At 46.3% G+C, this 25,812-nt stretch overlaps 1 protein-coding gene across 15 annotated transcripts in view; it reads left to right on the top strand.

Moving 5' to 3' along the window:
- The window catches only part of TRRAP (transformation/transcription domain associated protein), a 111,667-nt gene that overhangs the window by 78,241 nt on the left and 7,614 nt on the right, over positions 1 to 25,812 (top strand). For 6 of the 15 annotated variants that reach the window (XM_032605102.1, XM_032605104.1, XM_032605105.1 and 3 more), the window contains exons 58-68: positions 4,943 to 5,171; positions 5,775 to 6,040; positions 6,614 to 6,714; positions 8,393 to 8,594; positions 9,829 to 9,993; positions 11,405 to 11,498; positions 13,358 to 13,557; positions 14,348 to 14,609; positions 17,366 to 17,591; positions 18,429 to 18,646; positions 20,194 to 20,378. In XM_032605102.1, coding sequence (XP_032460993.1) covers positions 4,943 to 5,171; positions 5,775 to 6,040; positions 6,614 to 6,714; positions 8,393 to 8,594; positions 9,829 to 9,993; positions 11,405 to 11,498; positions 13,358 to 13,557; positions 14,348 to 14,609; positions 17,366 to 17,591; positions 18,429 to 18,646; positions 20,194 to 20,378 — 2,148 coding nt within the window. Of the gene's footprint in view, positions 1 to 4,942; positions 5,172 to 5,774; positions 6,041 to 6,613; positions 6,715 to 8,392; positions 8,595 to 9,828; positions 9,994 to 11,402; positions 11,499 to 13,357; positions 13,558 to 14,347; positions 14,610 to 17,365; positions 17,592 to 18,428; positions 18,647 to 20,193; positions 20,379 to 25,812 lie in introns of those variants that run through there. The other 9 variants (XR_004345764.1, XM_032605103.1, XM_032605107.1 and 6 more) reach the window with 7 other exon arrangements.

The following is a 25,812-nucleotide window of genomic DNA, read 5'->3' as shown; positions in this document are numbered from 1 at the left end:
GACTCTTAAGACTGCGGTGAAATAGGCTGTGCCTTGGCTTCTTCCTTTGTATATCGTCTTCACCATTTCTGACAATTTGTTCAGCCACGCTAGCCACCATTCAGTGGCTCAGATCTAAAGGGTCTCTCCCCACGGCGCCTTGTGCACACTGCCCTTCTCCATGGAACATGCTTCTTCCCATCCTCCCAGCCCCAGTGCGCGTACACACACACACACACACACACACACACACACACACACACACACACACACACACACGAAGGGCTGGGTCAGCTCTTGGCTTCTTTTATCTGGCACCTGGCATGGAGCAGCTCCCAGTGTTATTGAATGAGTAAAACTATAGGCAGAATGGTCATACTTTTTTCCTCTTGAAAGAGTAGTTTTGAGACTTAAACTACTATGTTGATTTTTATAGTGTAGTTTTTTATAGATTTTTTAAATGATATAGTTATTTATTAATATACTTAGATTATTTTGTCATTGTCATAGTGAACCACAAGTTCATTGAAGCAATTAATCGCTTTGTTTTGATATTTTTCCTTTTTGTATCTATTATTTTTGGCTTTTTCTCAAGGTGTGCACTAAGGTAGTGTTATTTTGCAGGTATATAACATCTCTAATCTAGGTTATTAAGATATTCTAAAGCCTTTATTTAAAGTGGACTTTTTCTTCCACATCCTCTAAAAGTGCAAAGATGGGTTGCATGTCGTAGCTGTTAGGAAAAAAGTTATTGCATGAACATAGGAAAAAGTTGCCAATGCAAGAAATATTGAGAATGACTGAGTATTATTATGGATGAATGACTAAGTATTACTATGAATAACACAGTTGTGAATAAATAGAAATTATTGTGTGGTTATATATTCAAAGTACAGAATATAAAATGCAGTATTTCAGACAATCTTGATTCAGGAATTTTGGAAGTGAAATTAAAGGCAGTTTCTCTTCCACTGCTGTGGTCACGGTTGATACTCAGTTATTTGTTGATTAGTTTGGTTATAAAGCTGACTGCATTTAGAGAGATGACTTCCTCCCCCAAGTAGCACTATCAACCAGCATAGCTGAGAAATCTTATAGAAAACAAAGACATAAGAATGATTTTATGGAAACGATTCAGTTTGATCATTCAGTAACTATTAATTTTAGGGTCTGAGGAGTTTGAGGAGGTAGAAAGGATGAGCTCAGAGAAGTGTTTATTTTTAAAAAATTAAATGTAAGTACCTTTTTTCGAAACGTATAAACGTTAAAACAATGCCTAATTTTTTGAAATATTTATCATGTTTTAATAAGTTATAAAATAATGTATTTCGAACTACAGCTTGTGTCTGTCCCCCCTCCTCCTCAACTACCACCCCTCAAAAAAATCACTGAGGGGAAAAGTTTTGGTGCTTTTGCACAGCAACATTCCTGTCTAACTGACTCCAGGACCCCAGACTTATGATAGGGATTTTAGATGGTGCGTCTACCCCTTTGGCCTACTGAAAACATCAGTACTGGGCTCCTGGATCAGCCACTAGTCAGGAAGAAACAGAGTCTGAGCGCTGTTGCAGAGGGAGTGACTCTGCTGTCATGTTGTCCAGAAGAGCAGCATAAGGGCCTCTGAAGTTTTACTTCTTCATAGCAGCAATGGGCACAACGGGGGAAATTGTTAAAACCAACCTTTCACGACTCTGAAACTTAAAGATTTGCAGTAATCCAGGGAGCATTTAAGAAAAAAGCTGTATTTCAGTAAGAATAGCAAGGTTTGTGGCATTTAACTGTCCTGTTCCCATTACCCCTCTCCCCAGCTCTGCCTTGAAAGCCAACGGCTTCCAACCATAGTAGCTGTGAAAACCAGCCTAGCAGCCACCAGTGGAAGACAGTACAGATTTAGAGACCCCCCCCAAAAAAGAACCCAGCCCCAGAATGCTGGCACTGTTTAACCAGCACTACAGCTCCTAGAAAAACCCTATTCACAGGGTTTGTCTCTATTTGACCTGACTCAGAGCTCGCTCAGTGGAGAAAGTCATATGTGAGAGCGTTTGTCAAAAATAGTCCCTGGCAGTTGTTTAATATCACAGCTGCCTGAGGTAGCAACACCAGTCCCAGGAAAGAGAAGATTAGAGAATGAGATGTCTTTATATATTGTGAAAAGCTTTAACGTATTCCTGGGAATCTAGAAGACCACATACACATACATCCTGTGCACACATGCTCAGGAGAGACTTGAGAAGATTCTAAGCTTTCACCTCTGGCTGACCTTGGGGCTCTGTATAAGTGGGAAGTAAAGGCTGAGGCAGAATTGAAGATTGCCTGACTGAGGGATGAGGGCATGCTGCAAAAGGCACACAGAGCCTTATCATTTCAGGTCTTTACGGAAATCTCTGTCTAATCATTTGCTGACCAGTAAGCTAACTGAGCAGAGACTCTAGTGGTTACATTCTACAAAGACTACAGACTTTATAGAAGTAGTTCAGGAATTTTTTTTTTTTTTTTTTTTTTTTTTTTTTTGCGGTACGTGGACCTCTCACTATCGTGGCCTCCCCCGTTGCGGAGCACAGGCTGCGGACGCGCAGGCTCAGTGGCCATGGCTCACGGGCCCAGCTGCTCCACGGCATGTGGAATCTTCCCGGACCGGGGCACGAACCTGCGTCCCCTGCATCGGCAGGCGGACTCCCAACCACTGCACCGCCAGGGAAGCCCAGTTCAGGAATATTTGAAAAAGTTTTATCTGACCTGTAAGCACATGAAAAAAATGCTCAACATCATTAGTCATTAGGCAAACGCAAATCATAACCACCGTGAGATACCACTTTATACACATTAGCATAGCTAGAATGAAAAAGGTAATAGCAAGTATCGGTGAGGATGTGGAGAAAAATGGAATCCTCATATGTTGCTTGTAGGATGGTAAAATAGTGCTTGCTCTTTGGAAACAGTCTGACAGTTTCTCAAAATATTAAACATGGAATTACCATAGGCTCAACAATTCCACTCATAGGTGTAAATCCAAGAGAACTTAAAACTTATGTCCACAAAAACCCGCACACAAATGTCTATAGTGTTAATAGTCATAATAGTCAAAATGTGGAAATACTCCAAATGGCCATCAGCTGATGAATGAGTAAATTAAAGTGGTACTCATGCAGTGGAGTATCACTCAGCAGTAGAAAGGAATGAAGCACCAGCGTGTGTTACAGCGTGGGCAAGCCTTGAAAGTATGCTAGGTGAGGAAGCAAGACAGAAGGCCACGTGTTGTATGATTCCATTTATATGAAATGTCTAGAATAGACAAGTCCATAGAGATAAACAGTAGATTAGTGGTTGTCACCTTCTAGGGGAGGAAGAGTGGAGAGAGGCTACCTGGGGGCTTCTTTCTGTAACTAGATAGGGTTGATGGTCATATAGCTCTACGACAAATATACATGGTCGCTGAGTTACAATTTTTTGACTTTATGATGGCGTGAAACAATTTTTTGACTTTATGATGGTGTGAAAAAACATATATATACAATCTGTATTCAGTAGAAACCATACGTTGAACACTGAATTTTGACCAGGCCAGCGTATGTGGTATGATACTCACGTGGTGCTGGGTAGTGGCACCAAGCTTCAGCTCCTGGTCGGCCATGCAGTCACGAGGGTCAACAGCACATGCTTACAGCTATTCTGAACCCATACAACCGTTCTGTTTTTCACTCTCAGTACAGTTGTTACTAAATTATAAGAGAAAGTCAACACTTTAGTATTAAATAGACTTTGGGTTAGAGAGTGTGAATGTTTGAAAGCACATTCAAGTTGGCTGGGCTAAGCTAGGATGTCTGGTAGGTTGGGTGTGTTAAATGCATTCTCAACTTCAGGTATTTTCCACTTAGGATGAGTTTATTGGAACATAACCCCATGGTAAGTTGAGGAAGATTTGTCCTAAAAACTACTGAACTGTACACTTTAAAAGGTGATTTCGATGATGTTTCAATTATACCTCAGTAAAGCTGTTATAAAACAAATATCCCATTGTTCTATTTTCGGTAAGCTTTTGGTGGAAGGATGAGATAAAGGTTTCAGAAACCGGAATGTAATGAATTAAACTTAAATGTAATGAAGTATAGATGGAAAGCATAAATTCCTAAATTTTTAAAATTAAGATGAAACAGAAGGATACTGAGTACTGAACTTGGTGCTGTGTTTGGGGATTCAAACAATTTAAAACTTTCTGCCTCCAAAGAGAATTAGGCTGGAGGGAGGTGACATAGCCATAAGAAGCAAAATTTTAAGAGGGAGTCTATGATTCAGTGCCATGTGGTAGGACAGAAAATAAATACAAGGATTTAGAGAAGGGAAAAATCCCTGTGGGAGAGCAGAAGGTGAAGCTTGACAGGTAGAGTTTGAATAGGCTCGGAATTGTGGCCAAGGCCTCCCCGTAAGGAGAGGGCACCATAAATTTGGAGCCAGCAACACATCTGGGGTTTAAAGGGTAGTGACCTGGACAGATTTATAGGGATGTGATGAAAATGCATGTATCAGCCCAAAGAGATCATTAGAACCGTCTTCTGAGATGCTTGACGTGGCTCCGGGCTTCAAATGTTCATGGAAGTAAAGCTTGAGGGCAGGGGGACCAGGCTGTTCTGGTCTTAGGCGTCGGTAGACAAAGAGCCACACTTAGCTGGTGGCAAAGGGAACAGGAAAAGGATAGTTATGGGGGGGCGGGGGGAGTCGGTGTTCTCCAGGCCCCAGTGTCACAGCAGCCACAGAGCAAAGGTGTTAAAATGGGGGATGGGGACAGGGACCACGAGAGTAGCGTTTGAGGTATGGAGTAAGTTAAACGTGGCATCTGAGGCGCAGCGCTTCCTTTGGTAATTGAATCGTGAGCTCTTCACAATGAGGATTCCTGACTGACTCTGGTTTGTTATCCTCCTTCAATCTTACTGCTCACTGTGGAATCTCTTACGCTGGTCCCTTTTAGGCAGCCCAGCAAATCATTGAACTTCAGGAAGCCGCTCAAATTAACGCAGGCTTACAGCCCACCAACCTGGGAAGGAACAACAGCCTGCATGACATGAAGACAGTGGTGAAGACCTGGAGGAACCGGCTGCCCATCGTGTCTGACGATTTGTCCCACTGGAGCAGCGTCTTCATGTGGCGGCAGCATCATTACCAGGGTAAACCTACCTGGTCCGGCATGCATTCATCATGTAATTTTCCAGACACCCCACTGTTCTGGTTTCATGTCTTGGTTATGTTTTGTTGTTTTTGTTTTCTTTTACCGGATTTTCTCTTTTTTGGCATGGTAGATGGTGGTTGTTATGACAGGGTAAAGATGAAGGTGGTGAAAGATGGGAAGAATTTCCCCCTACCTGTTCCCTTTTTCCAGCTAAAACAGACGTGCTGCTGGACACTGTTGCACCAGGGGCGCAGGCCAGTGGGATCACAGCCTGGGTTGTGGCCCTCTGTGTTTTGAAGCCCCCTGAGGAAGAGCTGCGCTCAGGTGGCAGCGTGTAGCCTCTTTCGCCTTCCCTGGTCCCCTCTGCTCTTCCCCTCAACCTGCCAGGCATCTGTTTGTTCAGAGCGACCTTCATGGTTTAGTCAGCCAAGACGGTAACACCCAACTCAAGAGTTAGTGCTTCTTAGATCTTCCTTTTGATACAGAATACGAGGAAAAGTAATGAGGGTTTATCACAGAGCTTCCCATTGCATAAGCCATGTGTGTTTGTTTTTCATTTTTTATTTAAGCCTTATTGTGGAACACTTTGAAAAATGTTTGACATGGACTGAAAACTCAATTCTTTGCTCTCTAGCTATTGTAACTGCCTATGAGAATAGTTCTCAGCATGATCCAAGTTCAAACAATGCTATGCTTGGGGTTCACGCATCGGCTTCAGCAATCATCCAGTATGGAAAAATTGCCCGAAAACAGGGACTGGTCAACGTAGCTCTGGATATATTAAGTCGTATTCATACTATACCAACCGTCCCTATCGTGGATTGCTTCCAGAAGATTCGGCAGCAAGTCAAATGCTACCTGCAACTGGCAGGCGTCATGGGGAAGAACGAGTGTATGCAGGTAGAGTGCCAGCCGGACCCCGTGCCTGCCCGCCCACGCCCAGGAGGTCTGGGGAGGAATGAAGGGTCCATGTGGAAACGCCTGGTCCCGACAACAGGGAAAGAGGCTAGAACTTTACAAACACAGCTCTGGTCTTGGGGAACAGTCCTGCCAAAACAAGAAAGGGACAGGAAGCCGCTTGAGTATTTGAATGAATTATATGTGATGGTCTCTATTCTACTTGGTTAATGTAGTTACGGAAAGAAAATTAAAAACTGCAGAACTATGAGGGTATATGGTAGATTTGGGCTATGTTCAGAGGAATATTAATAAAAACAATGAAACTGACTAGATATGGTAAAGCTTTGGAGAAAATACTACCATTATGGTGTCTAGAACTGAATTTGCATTTAGTGATTGAGTTTAAATACTACTTGTTAGTCAGCAAATATTCATGGTGGGCAAGCCTGTTGCCAATTTAAAGTATATTTGTCAATGACCTTTCGGAGTTGCTACATAGATCAGTATTTTAATGAGGTTTTTATATTATTGTCTAGAAAATTCAAGAACTTTTTTTCTGTTTTTAATAAACAGGGCCTTGAAGTTATTGAATCTACAAACTTAAAATACTTCACGAAAGAGATGACGGCTGAATTTTATGCACTGAAGGGAATGTTCTTGGCTCAGATCAACAAGTATGTATGTTATATAGGTGGAGGGTAAGAGAAAGACTCATCAGATTATTTAAATAGTTATTTATAATTTGAAGCCAATGTGAAGATCAAGCTAGAAATTGATATGACTTAGTGACAGTTGTCAGGGATGATATTTCAAATATTGCACCTCTAGGAAGGTAATAACTTGCAGCAAATTGACGGGCCAGCTTGAGTGCAGTACTTAGAAAACTTTTTTTTTTTTTTTTTAATAAGTTTATTTACTTTATTTATTTATTTTTGGTTCCATTGGGTCTTTATTGCTGCACGTGGACTTTCTGTAGTTGCGGAGAGGGGGGGCTACTCTTCGTTGCGGTGCGCGGGCTTCTCATTGCGGTCGCTTCTCTTGTTGTGGAGCACGGGCTCTAGGTGCACAGACTTCAGTAGCTGTGGCACACGTGCTAAGTAGTTGTGGCTCGCGGGCTGTAGAACACAGGTTCGGTAGTTGTGGCGCACAGGCTTAGTTGCTCCGCGGCATGTGGGATCTTCCCAGACTAGGGCTCGAACCCGTGTCCCCTGCATTGGCAGGCGGATTCTTAACCACTGCACCACCAGGGAAGCCCCTAGAAAACTTTTTAAACATGAATTGCTTGAACAGAGAACTGCTGATTACATGGATTCGTTGCCCCAGTTTCTCAGCATGCCATTTTGGAACAGAGTTGATTCCTTTTTTTTTTAATAAATTTATTTTATTTCATTTATTTTGGTCTGCATTGGGTCTTTGTTGCTGTGTGTGGGTTTTTCTCTATTTGCGAAAAGCAGGGGCTACTCTTCATCGTGGTGCGTGGGCTTCTCATTGTGATGGCCTCTTATTGCGCAGCACAGGCTCTAGGTGCACAGGCATGTGGGATCCTCCTAGACCAGGGCTCGAACCCGTGTCCCCTGCATGGGCAGGCGGATTCCTAACCACTGTGCCACGAGGGAAGCCCCCAGAGTTGATTGCTTTTATGGAGATGATTCTTGCTTTAGAGCAGGGGTCAGTCAACTGGAAAACAGTATGGCAGGTCCTCAAAAAACTAAACAAAAAAGTATATGGCCCAGCAATTCCACTCCTAGGTATTTACCCAAAAGTGTTGAAAACAGGAACTCAAGCGGGTAGTTGTTCGTGAAGGTTCACAGCAGCACTGTTTACTATCGTATACTATGCTGTTACTATACTATAGTAAACAGTTTACTATAGTAAACAGTATACTATACTGTTTACTATATAGTCAGAATATCGAAACAACTCAAGTGAATGGATAAACAAGATGTGGTGTGTACAGACATTGGAATATTATTCAGCATAAAGAGGAATGAAGTGTTAACATGTACTATAGCGTGGATGAACCTCAGAAACACAATGCCGATTGAAAGAATCCAGACAAAAAAATCACAATGTGTGATTCCATTAATAAAAAATGTGCAGAGTAGATAAATCCATAGAGACAGAAAGCAGGTCAGTGGTCACCAGGGCTGGAGGTTGGGGGCGTGGAGAGTGACTGCTTCATGGGTCGGGGTTTTCTGGGGTGATGAAAATGTTTGTGGCCTACACAGAGGTGGCAGTTGCACAACATTTTAAAGGTACCAAATGCCATGGAACTATTCACTTTAAAATGGCTGATTTCATGCTAAATGATGTTCACCTAAAAAAATTTGTTTTGATTTTGTGTCTTCACAGGTCTGAGGAAGCAAACAAAGCCTTTTCTGCAGCTGTGCAGATGCATGATGTGCTGGTGAAAGCTTGGGCCATGTGGGGCGATTACCTGGAAAACATCTTTGTGAAGGAGCGGCAGCTGCATCTTGGAGTGTCTGCCATTACCTGTTACCTGCATGCATGCCGGCATCAGAATGAGAGCAAATCAAGAAAATACTTAGCCAAGGTGAGACTGAAAGAATTAGCTTTGACCAAAGACCACCCGGTAGCCTTTAAGTTTAGATGAAAATTCAGCAACTTACTGATCTGTGCTGGGCATGAGGCATTTCTTCATGCCTTACCTCTCATTTCCCCTCACCTTTTGAAGTATAGTCCACAGTTCTACTTCAAGCTGAAAAATGGAGGCCTGGACATACTTGGAGTCAAAGGACTTCTAAGCAGCAAAACTGAACCTAGAGTCCAGGTCTTAGGACTCAAGTCCATTGTTTGCTGTGGGACCTCACATTGGACAAAGATTCCTGCAGACTGCTGAGGGGTCTGCCCAGAGAGCTTACCTGCTAGACTCCTGTTAGATTCTGATCTCTCACCTGCAGGGACCATGCACACAGTCACGGAGCCGGTCAGCTCTAGTCACAGGTGACGTTGAATCCCCTGGTTTCTGCACACACTGCAGGGTGAGGTCTCAGTCACCTGCAGTGTCATCCGCGGGACCCCCAGTACAGTGCCGGGCACAAGGCCGGTATTGACCTGGGCCCAATGGGGGGCCGCTTGAGCCCAAGTGTCCTCCCCAGTATTGAGCCTTCTCAGCCCTCTCGGGAAACACATCAATACAACCCAGACTCCATTCTTGCAGAAACTTAAGAATAAGTTCTGCTTTTATGTTTTATCCATTAAAGGTTAGGAGTTTTTAGAATTCCTTGATTTAACATCAAAATTTGGATTGAACGTCAGCACCTAGTAGTTAAAGCCGATTATAGAAACAGACTGACTATAGTCACACCAGGAAACCACCTCACTGTCTTGACTCCAGGTTTGCTTATTTTTAGATGTTAATTGTTTCAGACGTCCCTGGACACCAGGCTGCCAACACGGGGCCTACCTGATACTAGGGTGGTTGTCACCTGGGATCTTTAGCAGAAGCCCGTTTTGTTCTGGGGAGATTGCAAGTGTGGAGTAGCAGGCTGAAACCCCTTGGGGTCACACTGGCCACCACTAGTCAGCCGACTGGGTCAGTTACTAGTGGGCATTAAAGCTAAGTCTGGATGAAAGCTATATTTAAATTTTCAGTTTTATTTATAAGATTTACGTTTAGGTTTAGCAATATTGTTGGGCCTTTTATAGATATTTTCCCACAATGCCAGTGAAGTTACTCTATGTGGTATTTTAATGTGGGAGGAAAGGTCACTTGATCAGAGCCTTAGAATTTTCATTCAACTCTAGAATTTTCCCTTCTGTCTTAGGTGCTGTGGCTCTTGAGTTTTGATGATGACAAAAATACTTTGGCAGATGCCGTCGACAAGTACTGCATCGGTGTGCCACCCATCCAGTGGCTGGCCTGGATCCCACAGCTGCTCACCTGTCTGGTTGGCTCCGAGGGAAAGCTGCTTTTGAACCTGATTAGCCAGGTGGGAATAGCAAGGCATCTTTGATCACAAAAAAATTGTCTTCATCTCACATCCTTTTTTTTTCCAGAAAGGAAATGCGCATGCTCAAAGAGAGATGGGAAGATGTACACAATTAGATATCACTTGATGAAAAGCACAATTGAAAGTGACTGAAGAGTATATCAGGGTTGGCGTGGAATAATCTGCTAGAGTTACAGTATTAAAATGGTCATTTCTTTCCTTGAATGTGTTGCCACATAAGATACACGTAAAATAAACATTCTCTTAAAGTGTAAGGTCACTAGCGAGTACTCAGAGTTACTCACAGTGAGTGTGTATCTGGTTGATACTTTATGGCTGAAATCCCATCGTGTGCTAGTTGCTCTTCAGAGCTTCCCTTCGGAAGAAAGCTCAGCCCAGTTGTGGTATTTATTGCCCTTTGTACAGTTAGTTGTTCAGCCGCAGCTGTCGAGGCTGCAAGTTGTGTGCACTGGGTGGGCTTGGGGAGTCGGACAGACTGGGGCCCGGGGTCCTGTAGAAGGGCTTTCATTACCCTTATTTTGAGAGTGGCTCCAGATTGTCCCTCTCCTGCAAAAAGACCGAGAGGGGAAGGGCCTGAACAATAGAGATTTGGATACAGTCGGTCTGGGATCGAGTGCCTTTGACTGCTGCTGCTTATAAAATTACAGAGTCATATATATAATTTTCACACGTGAACAGCGTCGTCACCAAGCATTTGGGGACATGCTACTTGTTCATCGTTCTGTCTGTTCTTCACATGTGGTGCGTCATCTGCGCGGTACCCAGAAGTGGTTTTATTTTTCCCTTGAGAGCTTGCAGCTATGTTCCTGGGTACTGACTGTTACTTCGCCTGGAGTTGATCTGTCAAGGTGTAGACTCCCTTTATTTGGTATTGTCATTCATTGAATATCTCTTAATGGACGTTAGCCAGCCACCCTGTGGCAGAGCTGGGTAATGTCTGCTCAGCCCTTTTGAAGGAGCCATATAACCCCAATTTGGTAAAACCGGCATGTCTTACCTTAAAGAGCAAAAGTTCAGTCTCCTCCTTCCTGCAGTTATGCAGAGTAAAGTTACTCGCTAGTGAGCCTTGTTGTCAGTTAGAATCAGCTCACAGTTCCCGGTGAATAAAGACTGGTGTCATTTTGTGTTTTCCTGTCATTTGCCCGAGTGAGATCCAGGGACTTGAGTGTTTGTCATCCTCATACTAACTGAGTCAAATGAAAGTGTGGTTTCCCTCTGTCATCAGTAGTCCTGGGGCAGAACTGATGAAATACACCATGTTGCTCTTTCTTGGATATTTTAAAGCTAAACTAGATGTTTGACTTGCTGTTTAATCCGGCCTCGTGTGTATTAGGTCGGTGGTGTGGCCAAGTGCAGGCCAGCATCCCACTCATGATTGACTGTCTCAGAGCAGGTTGGACGAGTGTATCCCCAAGCCGTCTACTTTCCCATCCGGACCCTGTACCTGACCCTGAAGATAGAGCAGCGGGAGCGCTACAAGAGCGGTACGTCTCCGGGGGGTGCAGTGGCCGGGTCCCCACTGCCGCGGACACATGCTCGCTTGCAGCTCCTTTCCAGCATGTGGGCTGGTCTTGTGTTTAGTCCCTGAGAGGACAGTGGGTCTGGAAGATAAAACCTGATCTCCCAGTGAAGTTTCTGGTTCTCCTTCGCCGCAGCGTAATAGGGTGTTCATCTACCTGAGTGATTCGATCCCTAAGTAGAAAAAAATACATGAAATTTTTAGGTATAGATAATTATAAAGTTGAACTTGCCTCATTAGTTATAAATGCATCCTGGTAAACATTATAAATGTCAGTTACGATGTTATAAGGAATATCTTCAGCTGTCAGGGAATCAGCATAGAAATCAATCTCACCAAATGTAAAAACGTACTCGAAATAGAGGTTTTTAATCTATATTGAATAGCTATGGCGCGTAAAGAAATAATTTAATGGTTTCAGTTACCCACTAAGCATGCTGCTTTGTAAACACCACGTTTACTTGCTTTACCACGTTTTTAATATGTAGACATTTATGTTGCGAGGCCAGAGTCTGGCTAGGAAGGTGACTCCATCCACTGGACAGTGGCAGCATCTCCTGGTCCTGTGCGGGGTGGGTGAGGACTGCACAGCGTGCTAGCTCCAACCTCCTGGGTACCTGGGTAGATTCGTGTTTTGGTCATTTGAAAGTTAAGATTTTTTTATTCTAAGAGAACTGAAGCTAAAAGAATGATCAGAGGGGGTTCTACAACATATTTCTTTTTTCCTTTTTTAAAAAATTTATTTATTTATTTATTTTTGGCTGCCTTGGGTCTTCATTGCTACGCGTGGGCCTTCTCTAGTTGCGGCGAGTGGGGGCTACTCTTCTTTGCAGTGTGCAGTCTTCTCATTGCAGTGCTTCTCTTGTTGCGGAACACAGGCTCTAGGCATGTGGGCTTCAGTAGTTGTGGCACACAGGCTCAGTAGTTGTGGCTCGCTGTCTCTAGAGCACAGGCTCAGTAGTTGTGGCGCACGGGCTCCGTGGCGTGTGGGATCTTCCCGCGGCATGTGGGATCTTCCCGCGGCATGTGGGATCTTCCCGGACCAGGGCTCAAACGCGTGTCCTCTGCATTGGCAGGTGGATTCTTAACCACTGCACCACCAGGGAAGTCCCTACAACATATTTCTTATATAGTGAGTGACTGTATTTTTTTTTTTTTTTTTTTTTTTTGCGGTACGCGGGCCTCTCACTGTTGTGGCCTCTCCCGCTGCGGAGCACAGGCTCAGCGGCCATGGCTCACGGGCCCAGCCGCTCCGCGGCATTTGGGATCTTCCCGGACCGGGGCACGAACCCGTGTCCCCTGCATCAGCAGGCGGACTTTCAACCACTGTGCCACCAGGGAAGCCTGAGTGACTGTATTTTTCAAAGATGGCATTTTATACATGTGGTTTGGCTTACCTAGATGAAAACATGTAGGCTGACTTGTTAACTACTTCTAGATTCTCTGAGCTGTAATACAAGGAATGAATTTTGAAATGTTCTGCCAGACATTTAAAAAAATGTTCAAACTTCCACTGAAGTTAGAGAGTCCAGTGAAGCCTGCACACCCTCACCCAGACCCACCAGTTAGGTGCTGCCATACCTGCTTTCTCTCTCAACACATACGCCTTCTGGAACCACTGGAAGCCCAGTTGTAGGGGCTGCACTCTCCGCAGCGCCCTCTCCTTAGAGCCAGGGCGCCTCCCACACAGCCCCTGGGAAGCGCCCCGGGGTGTGTCCCACGCCGGCAGGAACCAGCGTTCCTTTGGCCGGTGGGTCCTTAGAGCACCGACTCTCCCATTGGTCAGTTTGGCGCTGACATTGGCGTTGTGTGTGTTGCTCTCAGATTCTGGACAGCAGCAGCCAAGTTCAGTGGGTAACCAGTCCCATTCTGCATCAGATCCAGGGCCCATAAGAGCCACGGCCCCCATGTGGCGCTGCAGCCGAATCATGCACATGCAGCGGGAGCTGCACCCGACCCTGCTGTCTTCCCTGGAAGGCATCGTCGATCAGATGGTCTGGTTCCGGGAAAACTGGCACGAGGAGGTAGGTGATGTGGTCTCGGGGGTGCTGGCATCCTGCGGAGGGGATGGATCGTTTGGAATGCTTTCATGGCCGTGTTGTCTTGAGACTACCTGCCTGGTTGTGTGTATGTTTGTTGTTGGATTGAACGGTGGAACAGCAAATATTTCATGTCTGCACACTAGCGCTGCCTTAATATTGGAAGCAGAAGACTTCAAAAGAAGATGAGATTGAGAAAGCCACTTCTGGCCTTAAAATGCTTATTTTGTTCGCGTGTATGAGCTTAATCACTGAAATGCCACCACTGACCAGGGAGCAGCGGTGGTGTGGGCAGGGCTCAGGAGCTGGGAGCTGGTTCTCAGGCCACAACCTTAGTGGCGGTGATAGAATAATCAGGCTTTGTTGCCCAGATATTTGTCTGGGCGGCCACAAGCCCCCTCGTTAGTACTGTGTTATTTTGTGTGTGTGCAGAGTACACTGAAGTGATCTGAAAATAGGTTTTTTTCCTTGGTTGCTCAACAGAAAGGTATGTGTATGATGCAAAAAGTGGGGTCTTGGGTCTTTTTTTTTTTCTTTCTTTAAATGTTCAGGACAGTTGCTTCTCATTGTTAAGAACACAGCTCATGGCATGAGTGTCTGGGTGGCCCCCTGGTTCCGCACAGTCTGGTGCTGACCCCTGCTGTGCGCCAGGTGCCGAGAAGAGCTTTGTCAGTGGTGGGGCCGGGTGGGCGGGGCAGGTGCTTTTTGGTTGGTGGTTGGGTTGCTTGAATGGAGAGCTCTGTTGTGCGAACTGCCTCGGGTCTCTTTCCCCCAGGTTCTCAGGCAGCTCCAGCAGGGCCTGGCGAAGTGCTATTCTGTCGCATTTGAGAAAAGCGGAGCAGTGTCAGATGCCAAGATTACGCCCCATACTCTCAACTTCGTCAAGAAGCTGGTGAGCACGTTCGGGGTGGGTCTGGAGAACGTGTCCAACGTCTCGACCATGTTCTCCAGCGCGGCCTCCGAGTCCCTGGCCCGGCGCGCACAGGCCACTGCGCAGGACCCTGTCTTCCAGAAGCTGAAGGGCCAGTTCACAACCGGTGAGTCCTGATCCAAGGGAGCTCCCACTCAACGTTTTTCCTCTGTCTTAGCATCTAAGTTAACCACATCCGTTCGTTTTCATGAGCACAGTACCGGGCGAGCTGGTTAGACTGTGTTTAAAATACAGACTGGATCACAAGGAAACTGACATTCCCCGCCTGGGACTGCACGTCCTTCCCTCCTGTGAAAGGTCAAGGTTTCAGGGCCAGAGCACCGGGCTCCCTGTCAGGTTAGACACAGGGTTTTAGGACAGACCTGCTTCTGCTCCCCCGTCCCTTCTTCTGCTTGGTTTTCATGGGAAAAGGCAACAGGGTAAGGTGAGGCAGTAAGACCCAACGGTGCAGGGCCCGAGGTGACAGGTAAGGTTCAGACCTGTAGTGGATTCTGGTGGCAAGATGATAAGGAGGTTGTGTTTCTAATCCTGTCCCCAGTTCAGGCTCATGCATTTCCCCAGACCCACAGGAGCCCCACCTCTTTCTGCATGATCTGAGGTGAACGGTCCAGTCTCCCTCAGCCCAAATCCTCATCTGTCGTAGGGACCCTCGTCCCCCCAGTGTACACACAGGCACAGCTGCATCCCCTGGAGCTCGTGCTTGTGTGGTCTGTCATCCTCTGAAAAAGGAAGAGTCTGAGATGAAAGTTTCATGGAAACCATCATATATTACTTAAAAGAAGTGATATTTAGTGTATCTTTATTTTAAAACGTCCAGATCATTAAATCAAATGTGGTCTGAAATAGAGAATTAGAAGCGGAACAAATCATCCGGATTCTGATGTGAAAAAAATGACAAACACTGAAACTTGAAAGAAGGACATCTATGAGGCTCTGACCAACCACAACATGTAGCGAGTTTCAGATACTTAAATCAAGAGCTGTCCAACGCCTCTCGTCATGTGCCCCCAGGGAGGACCGTCTCTGGGTTTTAGCACTGTGTCCTGGGCTAGAAAGTGGAGGAGAGTTGTTCCTCCATCTCCAGCAACACTGCATGCATTGGCTACTAGCTCCAAGTCTTTAAGGAGGTAGAAGGGAGTTCAAAACAGTACATTAAATTTATCCCAGAGAAGACTTATTTACAAGCAAAAACTTATACCCAAGTGTTGACAGCCGCTTTATTTGTAATAGTTCCAAACTGAAGTCCACCCAAATGCCCCTCTAAGGAGAATGGATACACAATGTGTGGTATTTCCATACTCATGTAAAGCACATAAAGAGGAGTTAACAGCAGCTTAGGTGGACCTCAAAGACATTACGCTGGATGCAGAAAGCCAGCCTCAAAAGGATTCCTGCTGCACGCTGCTTAATTATGAGACACTTGTGAGATAGCGTAATAATCAAGATGGAGGCCAGAGTAGTGGTAGCCAGGCATCAGGGATGCCGGAGGGAGGTGGCTGTGGCTCTGAGAGGCTTCGGGCGTCCTTGGTGATGGACGGTGAGCATCTTGGTCACGGTGCTGGTTCGGCGCTCCCCACACGGCATCTCACGGAGACACACGTGCACGCGCGCACACACAGGACACATATCTGAATCAGCCCTGGGGGTTATGCCAATGCCTTGGTTTCGGAAAGGGGTGTGTGGCCCTCCCTGTACATTTCTTTGCACGCCTGTGAATCTATATTCATTTCAAAATAAAAGTTAACGAAAAGTAACAAATAAAAATCCATTACATGGGGCTTCCCTGGTGGCGCAGTGGTTGAGAGTCCGCCTGCCGATGCAGGGGACACAGGTTCGTACCCCGGTCCGGGAAGATCCCACATGCTGTGGAGCGGCTGGGCCCGTGAGCCATGGCTGCTGAGCCTGCGTGTCTGGAGCCTGTGCTCCGCAACGGGAGAGGCCACAACGGTGAGAGGCCCGTGTACCGCAAAAAAAAAAAAAAAAAAATCCATTACATGAATGTCAGGCCTGAGCTTGGTAACACCTTCCTGATCCAGAGCTGAGAAGGAGCAGCCCCTGTGTGCAGCTGCCTGCGTCCTGGCTGGGTGGCCTCTGCTGGGGAGCCTGGGTGGAAACCTGCCTCCTCGTGTTGGTGCATGGGGACCTCTCCAGCCACCCGCTTGTGTGAAGTCATGCTAGAGTTAAAGGGAAACCAGAGAAATGCTGTGAAAAAAACCCCACACAATAAAAGTGCATTGACTTTAAGGGGCTTCCCTGGTGGCACAGTGGTTAAGAATCCACCTGCCAATGCAGGGGACACGGGTTCGAGCCCTGGTCCAGGTAGATCCCACATGCCGCAGAGCAACTAAGCCCGTGCGCCACAACTACTGAGCCTGTGTGCCACAACTACTGAAGCCCATGCGTCTGGAGCCCATGCTCCACCACAAGAGAAGCCACCGCAATGAGAAACCCGTGCACTGCGACGAAGAGTAGCCCCCACTTGCCGCAACTAGAGAAAGCCTGTGTGCAGCAACGAAGACCCAACGCAGCCAAAAATAAATAATGTAATTTTTTAAAAAAAAGTACATTGACTTTCATAAAACTGATGACCCTGTACACAGTTGAGGTCACGTGTGGGCGTGATGATTAGAACTGCTGGAGTAGCCGCGTGCTGTGCTGAGGGCCTTAACGCGTGCTACCTTGTTTAACTTAATCCTTGAGGGTCCATGCTATTTATATCCGTCCCGTGACTTACAGTGCTTTGCTGCAGACTCAACGTGAGATGTGTCTTTCCTACTTGGGAGGTGCTTGAGCTGTGGTTTTTGTAGTGAATTAGAAATAGCCCAAATGACTAAAAATGTTTCTAATCATTTTATTTTGCAGATTTTGACTTCAGTGTTCCAGGTTCCATGAAGCTTCATAATCTTATTTCTAAACTGAAAAAGTGGATCAAAATTCTGGAGGCTAAAACCAAGCAACTTCCAAAATTCTTCCTCATAGAAGAAAAGTGCCGGTTTTTGAGCAATTTCTCAGCACAGACAGCTGAGGTAGAAATTCCTGGGGAATTTCTGATGCCAAAGCCGACACATTACTACATCAAGATCGCTCGGTGAGTGAGCCTGACCTGGCCCGGGATCACCAAAACCTTCCCCAGCAGACCCCGCAGGCAGACCTGGCCAGCGGGTCACACTGTAATTCCCTCCTCTCTGCACCCCTTCCCCCGAAACGGGAGAGGACACAGTGTTGCTCTAGTATATGAGTACCTTTAAAGGGTCTGGTCTAACCACTGGGTTCAGTGTCTTGTTTGAGCCAAGCTTGTGTTTGCTCTCAAAAGAACCCTTTCTGAATCCCCATGGAACTTGACAAAGTATAGTTTCGCAGTCTTCTGTAAACTCAAAGCACAGGATTCAAAAGAATCAGACAATGGTCAAATTTACCAGAGGAGAAGCAAGTTGCATCTCATTTAAAATGTAAAGTAGGCTGTGAAGGGGCGACCCTTAATGGTCAGGTGTTTCCTCCAAACCTGACCCGTCCTGGCCGCCCCCTCCCCCTCCTGCTGTCAGTGTGCTTAGGCCCACGCTCGCTCCTCGGGCACCTGGTCCTCTGCCCCAGCGCCAGCCAGTGGGGCCCGTGCCGTCGTGGCTGCTGGACTCCTCTGGGCCGGTTAGCGCCCGTCTCTGGCTGCTGAGGCTGGACCCTCGGCATGCCTGTTTGAAACTTCCAGCTTCGCCTTCTCTTCCTCCTCTCGTTTTCCCTCCGATACTGTGGCACGACTACCTTGTCGCAGTGAGGTGGGGTGTAAATGACAAACCGCCACTGTCGTACAGTCTGTTTTCCAGGACGGTTCTGACAGCCGCTTCTGTAGAGCTCCATTTTCTTCTCAAAGGAAAGGCTTGGAAGTTGCGGCTCGGGGCGTTGGTGTCTGATTGTCCACTCCTCCCGGCAGGTTTATGCCCCGGGTGGAGATTGTGCAGAAGCACAACACGGCAGCCAGGAGGCTGTACATCCGCGGGCACAACGGAAAGATCTACCCGTACCTGGTCATGAACGACGCCTGCCTGACGGAGTCGCGGAGGGAGGAGCGCGTGCTGCAGCTGCTCCGCCTGCTCAACCCCTGCTTGGAAAAGAGGAAGGAAACCACCAAGAGGCACTTATTCTTCACAGGTACCAGCACGGCCCAGGGGCTGCCTGTGCCGCCTGCGTCAGCAACTGCCCGGCAGCCTGTGCCGCCTGCGTCAGCAACTGCGAGTCTCTAAGCCCGCCAGGTGGGGGCAGGCGGTAGGCTGAGGGCTGGTGCCTGCAGGCGCCCTGCACCTGGAGGGAGGGGACACCTCCACCCCTGGGGCCTGAGGCTCCTCCCCGCAGGACGGGCGCCCAACGAGGACTTGTCTGGAGGAGGAGGCCCTGGGCCCGTGCACACAGCCCTCCTCACTTCCCCAGGAATCTTCCCAGGCTCTGGCGATGCCCGGGCGAGCAGAGGGCTTGTTGCAAGGCGTGTGCTCACGGCATGTGGCAGTTTTTTTTTTTTTTTTTTTTTTTTGGTGGTACGCGGGCCTCTCACTGTTGTGGCCTCTCCCGTTGCGGAGCACAGGCTCCGGACGCGCAGGCTCAGCGGCCATGGCTCACGGGCCTAGCCGCTCCGCGGCATGTGGGATCTTCCCGGACCGGGGCACGAACCCGCGTCCCCTGCATCGGCAGGCGGACTCTCAACCACTGCGCCACCAGGGAAGCCCCATGTGGCAGTTTTTAAGTGCAGTCTCGGATCTGCTCCGGGACACAGCCTGCAGTGTGTGGGCACCGCCTGAGGTGCTGCCTGGGAGTCAAGGAGCCCCGGGCAGGCCACAGAAATCTCAGGCAGGCAGCAACCAGCAACGTTGAGTGAGGTCTTCCCAGAACCGAGTTGTCGTGGGTGAATTGTAGTAAGGGGTGTAGATGAGCTGCCTGTAATCCCACCCAGAGGAGGGAGCTATTGTTACACTTCAGCATTAATCCCCAGTTTTGGAGCCCATTGCAACGCACATTATCTGGTCCTGTATGGAACTTTTGTCTGCTAGCTAAGTTGTGATCCAGCCTATTCTGACCTAAAATCTCTTGCCCTTAAGTTCAACATCCCCAAAATAAGAAGTACATTTAAAAAAAAAAAAAACAGGTCTATAGGAAGCTGTGTGCATTTTCACATGAATGTAACGTGATCTACCGTGTTGGTCCCAGCTGTGCTGGTTGGTTGTTCTTTGCTGCTTCCAAAGAAACAAGCTCCTGGTTAGCTCCAGGTGGTGGTCTGTGTACGTCCCCTGGAGTCCTGTAGGAATTTCTTCATGGGTTGAAGCCATGGCAACGGGCCAGTAGCCAAGCTTTAACTGGCGTTAGACTGAATCAACTCTCGATTAGAAGGCAGAGGCGTCGTGTGCCTGCCGCCCCCCCGCAGGCTGGCAGACTCGGCTCAGAGCTGCGCCGCTCAGCTCCAGAGCACTTGGCGGCACAGCCTCCTTGTTCTTCTCGTGAGGTTGCCTAGTGAGGCCTTCCTGGTCACCTGTGCCTTAAACGCAGGTCACGGGCAGCTTGGGCTCCGGCCCTGCTAGACGGAGCCTCAGGCTGTGGGCTGAGGCCACCGCGCCGTGTGACCGCGCTCTCCCGGCTTCGCCCGCGCCTCTGCCCCAGTGCTGGCCTGTGAGCCCTGCTCTCATCTGCCCGTCTCTCCCCTCTCTCCTCAGTCCCACGCGTGGTGGCCGTGTCCCCGCAGATGCGCCTGGTGGAGGACAACCCATCCTCACTCTCCCTGGTGGAGATCTACAAGCAGCGCTGTGCCAAGAAGGGCATCGAGCACGACAACCCCATCTCCCGCTACTATGACCGCCTGGCCACCGTGCAGGCGCGTGGGACGCAGGCCAGCCACCAGGTGCGGGGGCACCGGGGCTGGGCAGGGGGTCCAGTTGGACTGGTGAAGTGGCCGTGGGCCTTGGTGAAGGGGCATTTGCCGCAGACCATTTGTTGTAACAGGACAGAGAGGTACGTTTCAACCTTGCAGAGCCTCACAGTCCTTTACCTGCACTTGCAGAGAGGCCCAGATATCAGAATTTTAAGAGTAACTTCATGGCAGGTTCATTTGGCCAACAAACCAGGTCTAGGTGATGGGAGGCTGTCTCCCCACGTAGTGTTCACGTTTGTGTGGTTTGCTGCAGGGCCTTAAGGTACCACACAGTCTCTGTACCACACGTACGTTCTAAAATACACAAAGTGGGGAACCCTGCAACACGTCGGGCCGGCTGCTTTTGTCGCCTAGGGTGGCAGCACAGTGCCCCCCGCCGAGTCCTGGATGGCTCTCGGCTGCACCCGTCAGGTGGACGAAGGTCCCTCTCCATCTGCAGGTTCCTGCCCTTGATGGATAACAGGGCAGGGGTGGCCCCTGGATGAGAAAGTTTTATCCAGAATTGTCTGCGTCACCAAAAGGCATCTCTTTGGGCCATTCTCTGGATGCCTCTGGCGTCCTTCCTGTGTTTCCCGAGAGGGCCTCACAGTTTCTAGGAGAGACACCCCAGAGCTGGAAGCTGTGACTTGCCTCTGTTCTCCCGGGGACTGGTCTACATTAATCTGGGTCCCAGAGGACTTGGTTTAGGAGGATGGAGCTCACAGGTGCTCGTTTCACCCACTGCGGCAGTGCTCAGGGCACAGGGTCTTGTGTAAGCCTCCACCTTCTTGCCGGTAAAGCAGGTGGGATTCCTGTGTTCTGCTTGGCCTCTGTGGAGCATGGGCAGTTTTGGGGTGTTTGTGGGAGATGAATGGATTGGATTCTTCAGGCTGCATGTACCTTTCACAGTGTGAAAGCCATCAACTCCTGTCTGCAAATACATGGCTACCTCAGAATGCCCTATCGCTTTGTAAAGATGCAGCTGATGACTGGTCCAGTGTAGAAACAGTGCTAGGGTCCTGCTGGGCCAGCTGGAGATGCTGACAATACAAATAATCCCAGCTTGATTCCCTCTTCTTAGTCTTTGTCCCCTAGTTTGTTTTGTTATTAACTCTGCTGCTTCATCCTTTGCAGTTTTTTATAACACCTTTGGGTATTATGATTGGGATATTATTCACATAAAATTTCCCCTTTAAGATGTACAATTTAGGGGCTTCCCTGGTGGCGCAGTGGTTGAAGAGTCCGCCTGCCGATGCAGGGGACATGGGTTTGTGCCCCAGTCCGGGAAGATCCCACATGCCGCGGAGCGGCTGGGCCCGTGAGCCGTGGCCGCTGGGCCTGCGCGTTCGGAGCCTGTGCTGTGAGGCCACAACGGTGAGAGGCCCACGTACCGCAAAAAAAAAAGTACAATTTAATGTTTTCAGTATTCACAGAGTTAGTCATCACCACTATCTATCTTTAAAACATTTCATCACCCGAAAAAAACTTCATACCTGTTCCTAGTCACTCCCTATTCTTCTCTGTCCCCACCCCTGGTGACCACAGATCTTTCTGTCTCTGTGAATTTGCTTATTCTGGGTGCATCATGTGATCGGAATCATACAACATGTGGTCTTCAATGTCTGGCTTCTTTCATTGAGCGTGTTCTCAAGGTTATCTCTGTTGTAGCATGTGTCAGTAGTTTGTTTCTTTTTATTGCTGATTATTCCCTTGTATAAATATAACACATTTAATTTATCTGTTCACGAGTTGATAGACTTTAGCTTGTTTATACTGTTATGATTAATGCTGCTGTGAGCATTTGTGTACATGTTTTTGTGCGGGCCTGTGTTTTCATTTCTCTTGGGTATATACCTAGGAGTAGAATTGCTGGGTTATGTGGTAACTCTTATGTTTAACATTCTGATGAACTGCCAAACTGTTTTCCAAAGTGACTGCAATATATGAGGGTTCTAATTTCTCCACATTCTTAACAGTGCTTAGTATTGTCTGTCTTTTTGTCTTTTTGATTATAGCCATCCTAGTGGGTGTGAAGTGCTAGCTCATTTTGGTTGATAACCAGTGATGCTGAGTATTTTTTCATTTGCTAATTGGCTGTTTGCATATTTTCTTGGGAGAAAAGTCTGTTCAGGTCCTTTGCTTGTTTTTAAATTGGGTGATTTGTCTTTTTATTGTTGATTCTAAGAATTCTTCATATGTTCTGGGTGTAAGTGCCTTGATACAGGTGACATCACCTTCTTGGCTGTGTATCGGCCATGTTGTCCTGCTTCTTTTCATGCCTCATAACTTTCTATTGAAAACTGATGTTTTGGATAATATAATGTGGCAACTCTAGAAATCACATCCTTCCCCCCAAGGTTCATTGTTGTTGCTGTTTGTTTGTTTTAGTGACTTTCCTGGGCTGATTCTCTCCAGGATGCCATTGAGGAATATCCAAAACCAAACTCATCAACTCTCCCTAGAGGACGTGACCACTCCTCACACAAGTGCAGCCACTGAGGTGTCTCCTCAGTTAGCCCAGCGGCCAGCCAGTGATTTACAGAGATATTCTTTTTTTTTTGAATTTTATTTATTTTTTTATGCAGCAGGTTCTTATTAGTTATCCATTATATATATATATTAGTGTATATATGTCAATCCCAATCTCCCAATTCATCACACCCCCCACCCCCACCCCCGCCCCCGCCATTTTCCACCCTCGGTGTCCATACGTTTGTTCTCTACATCTGTGTCTCTGTTTCTGCCCAGCAAACCGGTTCATCTGTACCATTTTTCTAGGTTCCACATATATGCATTAATATACGATATTTGTTTTTCTCTTTCTGACTTACCTCACTCTGGATGACAGTCTCTAGATTCATCCACATCTCTACAAATGACCCAATTTCGTTCCTTTTTATGGCTGAGTAATATTCCATTGTATGTATGTACCACATCTTCTTTATCCATTCATCTGTCGATGGGCATTTAGGTTGCTTCCATGACCTGGCTATTGTAAATAGTGCTGCAATGAACATTGGGGTGCATGTGTCTTTTTGAATTATGGTTTTCTTTGGGTATATGCCCAGTAGTGGGATTGCTGGGTCATATGGTAATTCTATGTTTAGTTTTTTAAGGAACGTCCATACTGTTCTCCGTAGTGGCTCTATCAATTTACATTCCCACCAGCAGTGCAAGAGGGTTCCCTTTTCTCCACACCCTCTCCAACATTTGTTGTTTGTAGATTTTCTGATGATGCCCATTCTAACTGGTGTGAGGTGATAACTTATTGTAGTTTTGATTTGCATTTCTCTAATAATTAGTGATGTTGAGCAGCTTTTCATGTGCTTCTTGGCCATCTGTATGTCTTCTTTGGAGAAACGTCTATTTAGGTCTTCTGCCCATTTTTGGATTGGGTTGTTTGTTTTTTCTAATATTGAGCTGCATGAGCTGTTTATATATTTTGGAGATTAATCCTTTGTCCATTGATTTGTTTGCAACTATTCTCTCTCATTCTGAGGGTTGTCTTTTCGTCTTGTTTGTGGTTTCCTTTGCTGTGCAAAAGCTTTTAAGTTTCATTAGGTCCCATTTGTTTATTTTTGGTTTTATTTCCATTACTCTAGGAGGTGGATCAAAAAAGATCTTGCTGTGATTTATGTCAAAGAGTGTTTGTCCTATGTTTTCCTCTAAGAGTTTTATAGTGTCTGGTATTACATTTAGGTCTGTAATCCATTCGGAGTTTATTTTTGTGTATGACGTTAGGGAGTGTTCTAATTTCATTCTTTTACATGTAGCTGTCCAATTTTCCCAGCACCACTTATTGAAGAGGCTGTCTTTTCTCCACTGTATATCGTTGCCTCCTTTCTCATAGATTAGTTGACCGTAGGTGTGTGGGTTTATCTCTGGGTTTTCTATCTTGTTCCATTGATCTATATTTCTGTTTTTGTGCCAGTTCCATAATGTCTTGATTACTGTAGCTTTGTAGTATAGTCTGAAGTCAGGGAGTCTTAATTCCTCCAGCTCCGCTTTTTTCCCTCAAGGCTGCTTTGGCTATTCGGGGTCTTTTGTGTCTCCATACAAATTTTAAGATTTTTTGTCCTAGTTTTGTAAAAACTGCCATTGGTAATTTGATAGGGAGTGCTTTGAACCTGTAGATTGCTTTAGGTAGTATAGTCATTTTTGTAATATTGATTCTTCCAATCCAAGAACATGGTATATCTCTCCATCTGTTGGTATCCTCTTTAATTTCTTTCACCAGTGTCTTGTAGTTTTCTGCATATAGGTCTTTTGTCTCCCTAGGTAGGTTTATTCCTGGGTATTTTATTCTTTTTGTTGCAATGGTAAATGGGAGTGTTTCCTTAATTTCTCTTTCACATTTTTCATCATTAGTGTATAGGAATGCAAGAGATTTCTGTTCATTAATTTTGTATCTTGCAACTTTACCACATTCATTGATTAGCTCTAGTAGTTTTCTGGTGGCATCTTTAGGATTCTCTACATATATAGTATCATGTCATCTGCAAACGGTGACAGTTTTACTTCTTTTCCAATTTGTATTCCTTTTATTTCTTTTTCTTCTCTGATTGCTGTGGCTAGGACCTCCACAACTATGTTGAATAATAGTGGTGAGAGTGGACATCTTTGTCTTGTTCCTGATCTTAGAGGAAATGCTTTCCATTTTTCACCATTGAGAATGATGTTTGCTGTGGGTTTGTTGTATATGGCCTTTATTATGTTGAGGTAGGTTCCCTCTGTGCCCACTTTCTAGAGAGTTTTTATCATAAATGGGTATTGAATTTTGTCAAAAGCTTTTTCTGCACCTATTGAGATGATCATATGGTTTGTATCACATTCATCGATTTGCGTAAATTGAAGAATCCTTGCATCCCTGGGATAAATCCCACTTGATCATGGTGTGTGATCGTTTTAATGTGTTGTTGGATTCTGTTTGCTAGTATTTTATTGAGGATTTTTGCATCTATATTCATCAGTGATATTGGTCTGCAATTTTCTTTTTTTGTAGTATCTTTGTCTGGTTTTGGTATAGGGGGATGGTGGCCTCGTAGACTGAGTTTGGGAGTGTTCCTTCCTCTGCAATTTTTTGGAAGAGTTTGAGAAGGATGGGTGTTAGCTCTTCTCTAAACGTTTGATAGAATTCACCTGTGAAGCCATCTGGTCCTGGACTTTTGTTTGTTGGAAGATTTTTAATCACAGTTTCAATTTCGTTACTTGTGATTGGTCTGTTCCTATTTTCTGTTTCTTCCTGGTTCAGTCTTGGAAGGTTATACCTTTCTAAGAATTTGTCCATTTCTTCCAGGTTGTCCATTTTATTGGCATAGAGTTGCTTGTAGTAGTCTCTTAGGATGCTTTGTATTTCTGTGGTGTCTGTTGTAACTTCTTTTCATTTCTAATTTTATTGATTTGAGTCCTCTCCCTCTTTTTCTTG

Source organism: Phocoena sinus, chromosome 15, assembly GCF_008692025.1.
Source record: "Phocoena sinus isolate mPhoSin1 chromosome 15, mPhoSin1.pri, whole genome shotgun sequence".
Classification (NCBI taxonomy): Eukaryota; Metazoa; Chordata; class Mammalia; order Artiodactyla; family Phocoenidae; genus Phocoena; species Phocoena sinus.
Note: the sequence above shows the minus strand (reverse complement) of the source record. Positions and strands in the feature narration are given on the sequence as shown.